At 52.8% G+C, this 12,264-nt stretch overlaps 1 protein-coding gene and 1 long non-coding RNA gene across 5 annotated transcripts in view; both read right to left on the bottom strand.

Moving 5' to 3' along the window:
* Positions 1 to 3,502: 3,502 nt before the first annotated feature.
* On the bottom strand, positions 3,503 to 12,206 carry LOC135415623 (cytosolic 5'-nucleotidase 1A-like). Of its 4 annotated transcripts, none has more exons than XM_064657567.1 (7): positions 12,156 to 12,206; positions 9,527 to 9,587; positions 8,631 to 8,798; positions 8,139 to 8,268; positions 7,439 to 7,561; positions 6,179 to 6,357; positions 3,503 to 5,654 (listed from the first exon to the last, which is right to left on the bottom strand). In XM_064657567.1, the coding sequence occupies exons 2-7, from the start codon at positions 9,569 to 9,571 to the stop codon at positions 5,352 to 5,354; spliced, it is 948 nt and encodes a 315-aa protein (XP_064513637.1). In that variant the 5' UTR covers positions 9,572 to 9,587; positions 12,156 to 12,206; the 3' UTR covers positions 3,503 to 5,351. The 4 variants fall into 4 exon arrangements, with proteins under 4 accessions (XP_064513637.1, XP_064513636.1, XP_064513638.1 ...); XM_064657566.1 differs by lacking the exon at positions 12,156 to 12,206 and adding an exon at positions 11,217 to 11,556; XM_064657568.1 differs by lacking the exon at positions 12,156 to 12,206 and adding an exon at positions 9,678 to 9,700.
* Positions 3,503 to 12,264, bottom strand: part of LOC135415624 (uncharacterized) — a 347,770-nt gene continuing 339,008 nt past the window's right edge. The window contains exon 2 of the long non-coding RNA XR_010431209.1: positions 3,503 to 4,508. This is a non-coding gene — a long non-coding RNA (uncharacterized LOC135415624). The remainder of the gene's footprint in view (positions 4,509 to 12,264) is intronic.

Raw genomic sequence — 12,264 nt, 5'->3', positions numbered from 1 at the left:
CCATCAGGGCCATTTGCAGCAGCCTTTGAGCATGAAGTGCTTTCACCCCAGTGGACTTCTCCATCAGATCCTGCTCTTCCAGCCTTTCCCCTCTAGCTATTGAAAAAAACCAGAAAGCATTTATGTGGCAAAATACTTATGGTCTTTAAGCCTGTGAGCTGCCCTGGTGTCTTCACTAGGGTTTACTTGCACACCACCTTGCCTCAGTGGGCTGCTGCCAAACTCGGCATTGCCTGTCCCTGTGTCCCAGGCACTCTGTGGCCCTGCCCAAATCCTTGCCACCCCCGCACCACCTGCCCGCTCCTGACCCTGCTCGGCATTAGATGTCCTTCGTCATCCCTGGCCCATCCTTCTGCATGGCTGGTGACACACCTGGGACCCACCTTGGGGAGGAGGGGACCTGCCTCTCCCTGGCTGCTAGCCCTGTCTGCTCCTCGGGGCAGAGATCTCGTGTTGTTTGCCTCACCTGAGTTATTTTGCAGCAGGCTGAAATTGCCAGGGACAGGCAACAACAATCCTGGCAGACACTGGCAGCAGGCAGCGTGACCGGCGGCTGACGGGATGGGGTGGTAAGTGGCAATGATGGTATTGATTCATCCCCACCCACGCCAGGATGTGATGGGGAGCACAGGGACCCAACTCACCTTGTCACCTCCTTGAGCAATCCCTGCTGCAGTCCCCATGTGAGCCCAGCTTGGGGTGGGGGGGTATTGGCTTTCTGGTGGGGTTTCCATGCATGATGAAGAGAATTGTCTCTAGCCACATCCAAGCACACCATCCGTCTCATTTTCTTAGCCAGCACTAGATGTCATTTATTTTCTTTAATTTCCAGCAAAGCTGCCTCAAGAAGGCCATCATTTGTGCAATCATGTCTCCTCAAAGTGACAAAACACTGAAGCAATTGAGACTTCTGATCCTGGGAGGAGTGTGGGCTCAGGAAGACGAGGGTCAACACCCCATTGCAACCCAAGGATCGGCTTAAAGTTGCAATGTGTTTTCTTGGACTGGGAGCAATCAGCTTCCACTGGTGATTTGGTGAATCAATCTGGACCTCCTGGGGCAGTTTCTGCTGGGTCAGTATGCCCACATAAGCTCTGAATTCTAATTGATTGTCACCTTTCTCCTAAGCTCCATCTTCACATGCCACCACAGCCATTATATCCAGTGTGACTGCCTGGGGTTAAGATTTTGAACCCAGGTTTAAGCACGTCGGCAAACAGAGTCTGTGGCTTTGCACACCCTCTCTCTGACCTTCTGCACACAAAACACCCTGTTAATAATTTTTTGCAGTGTGGGATGTGGCATCTCAGCCTCTCTGGCTAACAACCCCTGAGTTTCCCAAGGAGCACTGCCACCAGGGTGACTTAGGGTTAGGGTTATGGTCAAAAATGTGAAGATGCTTTGCTCTGTGCTTGTGGCCAAAGATGCTTGTTGGTTATGGGTGGAGGGAGGTGTGGGAACATCCCTGACAGACACTGCAGCTGTGCCCAGGTCTGCAGCCTCCAGCATCCTCTCCTGCTGCAGCCAGAAGTCAATGAAGCTGAACAGTTTGGACACTGCCGCTGCAGATGTCTGTTAGCAGATAAATACCCACCAATCTTCCCTCCCTGCACTACCACCATTTCATAAAACCCTTTCTCTCCCTTAGTGCTGAGTTGTTTTGTTTTTAGCATTGCAACTCTGAATTGACTGGTGAAGTGAGTGGGGGATTAAGGGCATGGTCCTGGGCAAAGGTCTCCTGTGAACTCCTCGGGGCCAGGCAGCTGCAGTCTCTGATCCCTGGGGTCACATGCCCCACCCCGAAACAAGGGCCACTTGTTTGACATCACTGGCAGCACTGGGCTTGGGAGAGGAGGCAGCTGGTCTGCTTGTGGCTGAGCAGAGGAGGACATTGCCCGCTTACCTCTCTGGACCAGGAGGGTGTCTTGGGGGTGTCCCAAGCAGTGCCAGAGGGGTACACCTGGACACCAGGCAGCTTTGGCTGGGGTTGAAGGGGTTTGTTGGAAAGCAATGGTCAGAATCAAGTGCAGGTCCTCAGAGTCCACTTTTCACTCCCTTGCACTTCTTTTACTGGAGTAGAAAGGTGTGAAACCCAGCAGAGTTCAAAGGGAGCCTGTACCTGATGGTGACACAGGTGCTCCTGCCTTGCCCTAGCCGCCAAAACATGAGATGGATATGAGAGAAACATGTCACAACCAGCCCCAGCAGCTAAACCCTCTTTGGGCTGCAGTAGCAAGAGACCCTTGGGCATCAGCAACCCCGTGAAGGAGGGAGATCAAGATGCCTTAGAAAGCCAAAACCTAAGGAGCATCCTAAGCATTAATGAACTTATTACAGACACCTCTAAGACAGAAACAGCAAGTCTGTCTGTGCAGCAGGGCATGAAGCTGCATCAGTCCTTTCTGGAGGGTGTTTCTGATGCTCCATCTTCAGAGCAGGGCAATAAGGGCAGTTTTGATGCTACACATTTGAGCCAAGGCCTGAAGCAGCTGCACTTGGCCCTATATGATGCAACCCTACAAGCCTTGAGTTTCCTTCCTTTTCTTCCTATTTTGGGCACGTTTTGCCCTGTCATCCCCCACTGTGCTGACAGTGCTGGAGGGAGGCATGTGGCACTTTCCCCCTGCCTCAGCATCCCACGCACTGCGATGGCTCACGTGGGCCTGTTCCCACCACTCTTGACTCAGCTGATTTCCTCTTGCCCAAGGCATTGACCAAGCTCCTGCTGGCCCTGTCCAGGCATCGGCAAATGTGATGGATTGAAGTGAGGGAGGATGCCGAGGACCACTGTCACCCCCACCACTGGCTCCGTGCCCCCACCACCAGTTGCCACCGAAGCAGCCGGCTGTGCACGGTGAGCAGGGCTGGAGGTGGGCGCTTGGATCACCGCACGGAGCCTGGTGGTGTCTGACCTGCATGAAAGTGGGACGAACATCTGTACCTGCTTACCGGTCGTGTTTTGAGCATCCTGTAATTAATGTTTGCTCAGCTGACGGCTGCTTAGCATTATTAGCAGATGATGAGTAGCTGATGTTGTTGATGTTGCTGCCTTGAAACATCTAATTTCAGCATCTAGACTGAGCAAAAGGGCAGGGGGCCAGACTCCTGGTGCCAAGACTCTGCCAGGCTTTGCTGCTTTGGAGGTGGCTTCCTATTAAAACCCTGCACACAGGCATCCCTGCCCTCCCTTAGCCACAACTAAGGGGGACAGGACCTGTGGGACAGGACCTGTGCTGGCAGCATGATGGGGCCAGCAGCACCCTTTGCTGGGCCAAGGTGTGCAGAGTCCCCAAGCCTAAGGTAGCAGGAGTGAGCTTGGGGACACAGACACAAGACGACATTCAGAAGCTTAATCCAAAGCCCATTGAAAGTTTATTTTGTATTTAACCCATCTTGATGAACGTGTGTAACACCTAATAAATAACTGAATGTCTGTTAAGGAGCACCGAGTTATCCCACCCCTCCTCCCACACTGCTGAACACAGGCACGAGGAACAAGCACTCACAATGGGATGCTTGTTTATTTATTTATTGGGCGGGAAAAGCATTGAAAAGAGAGCAACACTTCTGAAGCCTTTAAAAAAATTACTGATTATGCTGAGATTAAAAAAACGAAGCCAGTATTGTCTTTATCTCCTCAGTCCATAATCCCACTGCCACCTGAGCAGCCAGTTTGGTGTTTTTTTTACGAGGCAGTTCTGGAGAGCTGACAGGGATTTGAGGTGCCATGTCCCCAGGCAGCACAGTGGCCCCTAGTGGCGACTCACATACAGCCCTGGGGAAAGAAACCTGCAACGGAAACTTGGGGGGGCTACTTGTTGCCAAGGAAAATTAGGAGCAGAGTCCAAATTGCCAGAGGAGAGGCTCCACTGCATGGGGTGTGCCATGATGCCAGAGAGAGAACTGAGCACACCCACGAACCCCATCAGCAGGGAGCAGTTGCTCCCGAGACCTCCACCCACGCCCTCCACACACAGCTCTGGAGACCCACTTAAGCTTGCCCTGGCCCCTTCGGTGGCTGGTCTGCAGCCCTGGCAGCCCTGGCTCCTGCATGGCTTGTGCTGCAGGCAGCCCATCTCCACTGCCCTCTCCTGGTGGGACATCGGAGCTATGTGGCAGCTCTGTCTCTTGGATGGACCTCAGTGCTGGGTTGCAGCTTGTCCCTGTCCTGTAGCTCCTGGAGCTGAGTGTCCTACAGGTCTGTGTCTCCTAAGAGCACTCTGTGAGCAGCCTGCATGCCTAAGGAAAACTGACTTGTGCTATAATCTCTTTTATAAGGGGGAATAACTTAATAAGGGCTTTCTTTCTTCAACCTGTTCACCCATTTCTAAAATGTTTGTAGGTCCTTTACAGTTTTGAAATCGTTCTCCTCTAAGTTTGGCTGGAGCTGCCTGAAGGACTTGCTAGCACATCAGTGTCCTCAGGAAACCAAGCTGAGTGTGTCTGGTGAGGCAGGGTCTTGAGGGCTCCCTTTAGGCAGAGAACCTGGGAATAAATCATAGAATGGCCTGGGTTGGAAGGGACCTTATCATCCAGTTCCAAATCCCCTTGTGATGGTAGGGAGGGACGCCTTTCACTAGATCAGACCCAGAGCTCCACCCAACCTGGTCTTGAACACTGTCAGGGATGAGGCATCTACACGTTCCTTGGGCAACCTGTTCCAGTGCCTCACAGCCCTCATAGAAAAGAATTTTTTCCTAATATCTAATCTAAACCTATGCTCAATTTGAAACCATTACCCCTTGTCCTGTCCCTCCAGGCCCTTGTAAACAGAATCTCTCCATCTTCCTTGTAGGCCCCTTCAGGTACCAGAAAGCTGCAATTAGGTTGCCCTGAAGCCTTCTCCAGGCTGAACAATTCTCTCAGCCTTTCCTCGTAGGAGAGCTGTTTCATCCCTCTACTCATCTTGATGGCCCTTCTCTGGACTTGTCTCAACAGGCTGATGTCCTTTCTGTGCTGCTCCATCTTAGAGACTGTCTGAGAACAGCCAAAGCTACCATTTTTAGTTCATGCTTCCTTTAGCTCATGTGTGTGGCATTAGCTTCACTTAATTCTTTGAGAAAAGTCCCCAGATCCTACCAGGCAGGTAGGTGTAGTCCTCAGTGTCACAGCAAAGGTCTTTCTCTCCTAGAGCAGTTGCATCTTTTCACTTTATCCTAAGACCTAAAGGACCTCATATCAGGAGCAGAAATGAGCATTAAGTTTTGCATGGGAGTCCACGCTCTTGTCCCCTTTTCCTGAGATTTACTTGCTGCACGTCAGGAAATCTCTCCTTCTCCACCAGAAGGTTTGCCTCCAACTGACCCAGTCCCCTGTGTGGCTGGGGGGGAGGACTGCTGGCCTGCAGCCCATCAGCAGCAGGAGGGGACCCAGGCAGAGGGCACACCGACATTTTGAGCCCCTTGGATGTTATGAAGCCCATCGTCAAAGAAGATGTGAGGCTGGATCTGGGCGAGGATGGGGCCCTTGGGAGCCCCATCCATAAAGAAAGCCTCATCGATGGCCAGGCCCCATTCCCGGAGTGTCTTGATGGCTCGGATGCCCATGTCCCGGCCGCTGCGCGCAGTCACCAGGTAGGTGCGGATGGGGGATTTTTCCTGGCTGAACTTCCTGCGCATCTTCCCGAGGTGCATGGCAAAAGTCTTCAGGGGACCCTGGAAGCACAGCAAGACAGTTGGGAGTGGGTGAAAAATAAGGAGACATCTACTCTGCCTGTACAAGCTACTTGTTCCTCTTCCAGGGTTCCTCAGGGCTCTGCAGAGCACAGCAATGCCTGTGGGCTGCAGAACTGGGCAGTCTGGGACTAGTGCGGTGCACTGGGGTGCTTGGGAGGAAGGTGAACCTTGTGGTGCTCATCCTAATCCCAAAGTGACCAGGAAGGTACATCTCAGTGACCAGTGCCTCTGGGTCTGAGTCCTGCAAGTGGTCACATCCTACAAAAGGTGATGTTGAGGATAACCACAACCCTGGATATTTGGGAGCTGATGCTCACTTATAGGAGAAAACACACCAGATCCATTTCCAGGGGGACTCCAAATCAGGCCCACACCAGGGACTGAATGGTGGATGCCTAGGGAATTTGTAAGGATTTGCGCTTTTTTGGCTGCTCATGGCAAAGCCCAAGTGGCAGTGATGGCAGAGCCTGTGGGTGCCCAAGGAAGGGAGGTGGCATGCTCACCTCTCCCATGGGCACGGCCTCCATCGCCTGCTCATACCGCACTGCCCCCTCCAGCCCGTGCTCCTGGAAGATCTGGTCTGTCTCGTCGGAGAAGAGCACGGCATCCCCGTCAAACACCACGCGGAGTGGGGTGCTGGAGGCCTGCACCTCTTGCTGGAAAATGAGCGCTGCTGAGACCCCTGTGAGACAGAGCAAGGTGGGGGTCAGGAAGGACACGCCCCCCGGGGGCAGCTCATGCATGGCAAGCTCTTTCCCACACATCTGCTGCAGCCCCATCCCACACCACCATGTCAGGATCTCCAAGCCATGGAGCCTTCTGTGGGAGTCAGCCCAGCCTTTCCAGGGCTGTGTTATGCCTCCATGGGGATGGATAAGGAAGTGCTGCTGATCAGAGACCAAGGGATCTCTGCTAAGAGATGGTGTGTGGTTGTCAAGGCATGAGCAGCCCTCCTCCTGGTGCTCGCTCACCCTGCCAAGCCTGGCTTTAATGTTCAGATTTAGCTCTGTGCTGTGAATAACACAGACTGGCATCTCCATTGATTGGGGTAATTGGCTTAATTTGGCTTAATTCCTACAAGCTGCACCCTGCCCGCCCTCATCCATGGATCCAGGTCCCCAGATGGGGGACACTTGTCAGAGCAATGATGCTCTCAAGGAGGCTCCAGGAATGTCCTCTGTAGACAAGGAAAGTCCAGGCTGCAGATGTCTTGCTCCTGACCTTGAAGAACGTGGCCAGCTGATGTGCTCATACCCAAGTGAATTAATAAGAAGGCAATTAACCCCATTAGAGCTGTGGGGAGACTGCACTCCCTCCCATCTAGGTCAAACATGCTTTCATCTATCTCTGAGCACACAGTAACTCTGCATGTACCAAGGCAGCAAATTTCTATGGCATCCTCACAAAGCCCTGGGAATCACTGATGCACTCTCATTGATCCAGGGAGCAGCCATGGCATTGTATCTCTGGTTAAAAAGGCTTAAATGTCAGGCAGGGTATGACCAGCCCATGGCAGAGCTATGGCAAGAACAATGCATCAAGCACTCAGTGACTTATGAAGGCATCTGAGCAACCCTGGTGTGTTTGCAGGCTACTGGTAAAAGGACAGAAGAGGAGATTGAACTGTTCAGGACTGTACTGATATTCAATGCCATCCACCCCTTGCCCCCGTGAAACCATGGGTCTGGCGCTGGCTCTTGGTATTGGGCTACTTGGGAAAAGTGTGGTGTGTTTGGGGACGTGGGATGGAGAGGAGGACGCACCTCTCTGGAGGGCATTGCACACATCTGTCCTGTCAGCTGAGAGGAAGAGCTTGACCCCGTGGGACTTCAGGTACTGTGTGGAGTCCTCATCGCTGACAAAGCAGAACTTGGAGATCTCCAGGCCTTCAGGTCAGGGAATGTGAGAAAAGTCTGTTATGGAGCAACATCCTCCTCACAGCCCCCCAGTCCCTCCCTGGGTTTGGCATGCTTTGCTGCAGGAGCTCAGGGCAATGAATTTCCCAGTGCTGTATGGGGAACCTGCCCATGTTCTGGCTGCATCTTCTTGTTCTATTGCTCCTACAAAACTGTGGAGTGTGGTTAAATATTCCCTCCATCCCTTCTTAAATGAGCATTCCTCATGACAGTACTCTGGGATTTAGGGGTCTTTCATAAAGAACTGGTTTTTTTCAGTAGCTGACTGAGGATGTCCAGGCTGTGCAAAATGCTACCAGACCTCCTGGTGGTGCGAAGGATATGGCTGGAGGGAGCTGGGCTCTGCCAAGGAGCCTGTGCCCTGGGTGTGCTCCGGCACCCTGGGCAAGCGGCACAGGGCTGGCAGGAATTGAGCTTGTTTCCAAGAGAACCCCTTCCCCTTGATTCCCCTGGCTCTCCATTTGCCACTGATGATCCACTGTGGTGCCTTATCTGTTTCACAGCCGCCCGGGGGAAACAGGTACCCCCGGGGATGGGTCTCTCTTACCGTAGTGCTTGGCGCTGTTGATGATGCGCGCTCCGCTCTCTGGGCTGTTGTTGGAGAGCACCAGGATGTCAAAGAGGTCCTTCTCTGCTGGGTTGCTCTCCAGCATCTTCTTGTTCACATACTGCACCGCCTGTGAGGACAAGATGGGACTCTTTTGGAGAGGCATGACTGCAGTGGCTTTGCAGGGGCTCTTCTGCAGTTGAGTTTAGTGGTTTGTGCTGTGTCAGCTATGGCAAAGCTGGCATGTTATGGAGAGTCAGACGGAGCAACCATCCTGCAAAATCCATCGTTAGGGAAGCAGGGAGCAGGATATCTCACCATGAGGGAGATGGACTGGTGAGGAGCACAGGTCTTTATGCCCTGCCATGAGGCCAAGAGGCCAGGCCAGGGCCTGCACCCTGTGATGATGGGAGCTGACACTTACAGCTGAGAAAGCTGAGCTTCCCATCCTGCAAGTGTCTGCATGTGCCACCAGCCAGGTGTGGGGCTCACCTGGATGAAGGCAAAGGCTGTGCCTGGTGGGAGGGGCTTGTCCTGGTTGGCCTGCTGGTGTCTTGTGTACTCCTCCTTGCCCTTCTCCAGGTAGAGTTTGTGCTCCTTCTCCAAGTTGAAGATGGCTCTGGTGGTCACAGCAATGACCAGTGCCTTGCTAGGATCTTTCTGCAGGACACGGAGGAAAGAGGAGTCAGGGGACAGCAAAGAAGGAACTCATGGAGGTGGGGTGAGCAGGGGGAACAGGGCTCCACCGACCAGAGTGGTGGGGTTGGGTGTTGGAAGTACCACTCATGTGTCACGGTTCCTGATGCCAGAGGTACGAAGCCCAATCTTCATCTTCAGGACACCAAGGATGGGGCTGGCAGTTGTGAAACCCTAACCTGTCTGGTAAGTCCCACATCCTCCAAGGACAGCTCATACAGAGGGGATTGCTTCATAATTTTGCAGTTTGTGGGCACCGTACAGTCATGGTTTGTGCTCAGCTGGGCACTGCTGGGTTTCTCTGCACATGCTGGTGGTTTTACCCTTTGTGTCTGTTCTGGACAGTCTAATAAAGTTTCTGTGTACGTACAGAAGCTGCTGCTTTCTCCCTGGCCACTCCAAAATTTAAGTGTGAGGAAATGTACCTGCCCTTTCCATGCAACTGGATGTTCAGCCCTGCTACTTCTTTCCATGTGGAAATCACATGGACCTCCCTGGGACCAGATGCTCAGCAGCCCTGAGACAGGCCACTTCTGATAAAACCTAGGCACAAGCAATTGAGGCCACAACAGCTCTGGGTTGCAATTGAGGCCACCACATCTCTGGGTTGCAGTGTGTCCTCTCCTGTGGCAGCATTTCAAAACTCGGTTTAGAAATACCGGATGTGTGTTTTGTAATGAACAACCTTTTACCTGATTCACATTGGTGTTTATGACTGTGCTTTCAGGCTCTGCCATCTTCAGTTTTCAGCTTCTAAGAGAAAATATAAAATGAAACTGACAGATTATAATATAGCCAATCTACAGAAGGGGAAGAGTGGAAAGGAGACAGGGGACATCCTACCCATCAAGTGGAGCAGTCCAAATGAACTTGCTTCTGCTGGCAGCAGCCCTGCTCCCAGGAAAACTGTTCTAATAGTTCCAATTAAATATGATGGAAAATTGGCTTTTCAAACACAGATAATTGCTTTATTTTTATTTATCTCAAAGGGTACTTTCTTTGTGTGGAACTGCTGAAAGCTGTTGTGGAGCTATTTTCCCAGCAAAATAAGGCTGTCTTTAAAAGACAAAATAGATCAGATCTTATGGGTAGGTTTCTAGTTCACATCCTTATTGCCTTTTTTGCTACTTTTGCACGAATGGTGAATTTGCATCTACAAATGAATGAGTTCACTGCATGAGAACCTCATTTGCGGCTGTAAAAAGCCAGACTAAGTAGGGATGTGTGGTGAGGGCTTGACTGCAGGCTGGGACTGGGGCTGGTCTGCCCCTCCACAGCCCTGTGAGCCAGCCAGGCCGTACACTGAAGGTCTCAGTGCTACTCCAGGTCTGGCAGATGAAAATCTTCATGGAGGTACATGGGTCTGCCTGTGAGGGCAACTGAATCATAATCCCATTTATTTTTGTACACCCAGGTCCTGTGGTTTCTGTAACCACCATGCTGTACGCTCCACTTCTATGCACTAGTCAGTGCTAAAAGTGGACCTTTAGGATTCAGCCTGTGGGATGGGAGCTGTTCCCATTCCCACCAAGGGGGATCCCATGGGAGTTATTTCCATCCAGTAGCTCCAGGATGGAAACACTGCAGGGTTTCTCTGGAGAGCAGAGGAAGAATGACTGCTCTACATGGATTGCTGGGAATGGCAAGGGGGTTAAAACTTCATTTATCAGTTCATGCCCTACCTACTTACTGGGCTGGAGGTTGTGCAAGCATAGACCAAAGCCAGCATGCAGTGTGAAGGGCAAATCAGGGTCTTCAGGGAGACCTTTCTTTTGTTCCAATGTCCTTTAATTGATTTTTGTTATTCAGGGACTGCAAAGCGTTGCCTGGGCTGGTAGGCAATACACTTGTCTGAGAGCCAGAGCCTTGCCATGGGGAGCTCAGGGCTTGCATGTGCACCCCCTGACTGCCTCTGGGGTGGAGAGTCCTGCAGCAGGGCTGCTCCCCCAGCCAGGGGTGCGTGGAAAGCCAGGAGATATTGAGCATCCCTCTGCTTCCTCCATCCCATACCCCATGCTGGGAAGGGGTCTCTTCCCAGGGACCAGGGCAGAGGGTGGCAACCACCACCCTAGATGAGCAGGGAGAAGCTTTCCTCTGACAGAATCTCAGCCAAGTACTTTTCTGAAAGTCAAAATTTAATGCAAGGAGGCAAAGGAGCTGAGCAGCCCTTCCTGGTGGGAGAACCCACCTCCTAATGTCTGTTCTTCCAAGCGCTGCAAACCAAGCCTGACTTCTCCTTTCCACCTCCCTGCCCCTAATGCCCGCAAGTGCTGTTCGCACACAGGCGGGTGCTGCTGGTCCCCGCAGCTGCGTAGCGGGGGGCAGATGTTACCCCCCCTAGACACAGACAGGATTTTGTCAGAGAGAAAAGCCCAAACTCACCCCGAGCGCTGCCTCTGCTCCGCAGCACAGCCTGTCCAGCGGCAGCATCCCAGCTCTGCCCAAGACGCCGCTGTTTATATTTCCCCCTCCCCGCGCTGGCAGGAAGCAGGCAGGAGCCAGGATGGGGTGCAGCTCCGCTTCCCGGCGTGCTGGGATTTGTAGGCAGCCAGGTGGTTGGCGTCGTGCCCGGGCCAGACTGCATTTCCCAGCTGGCGTTGCACAGGCGGATCGTGGTCACCCGGGCCTGGTCACGGACACAGCCGCGGCCAAGCCGGGGAGGCGGCTCAGCCCTATTCCAGCTTCTGGAGCTCCCTCGGAGCTTGTGCTCAGTGGCCGCGCACTGCCCACAAGCGCTGCCGCGGTATCTATTTCTGTAGCCGGAGTATTAATAGCATGCCTCTAGACCTCTCCTTTCCCAGTCTCTGAATACACGGTGGTTGTAGTTTTGACCAAAAGTATAGGGGTACCTGCACCAGAGTGGCTCGCAGCGGTTGCAGGGATACGGGGAGCAGAGGGTTGTGCAGAGTGTGGCAGGGTGCAGAGGGAGCTTACCATATTTACAATTTTCCTGTAATGTTTTTGGATCCCTTTCCCCTTCTCTTCTGAAAGCTGTCTCTCAGTGTGCTGAGCAGGGGTGATTTTTGGGCTAGGATCTTGCTTTTCTGGGTAGCTGTGTGGCACCCAGCCCTGTGAGGCTCATGGTGCTGGATTATTTCAACACCCCCTTTCTCTGCAAGAGTGTGATTGGCGATGGGGAGGGGGGAGAAGGAGATAGGGGGACAGGGTGGAAAGGAGAAGGGGAAAGGAGCTGACATGACCTGCTGCCATCCTGCAGCTTTTCCCTTGCCCAGCTAGGCCATGTCCCTGCCCCACTGCTGGAAAAAGGCCCAGTGCAGCAGCCTGCCCAGCCTGGCTCCTACCAAAGGAGACCAAACCCACCTGCACTAAGGCAGCTGTCTCCCTATATGGCACCAGGTTATCACCAGTATCACCAAATCTCCTCTGAAAATGTGGGAGGCCTCTGGGGTCCTGTGCACTTGGCTTCACT

Source organism: Pseudopipra pipra, chromosome 6 (genome assembly GCF_036250125.1).
Source record: "Pseudopipra pipra isolate bDixPip1 chromosome 6, bDixPip1.hap1, whole genome shotgun sequence".
NCBI lineage: Eukaryota > Metazoa > Chordata > Aves > Passeriformes > Pipridae > Pseudopipra > Pseudopipra pipra.
This window is presented reverse-complemented; position numbering and strand designations above follow the sequence as displayed.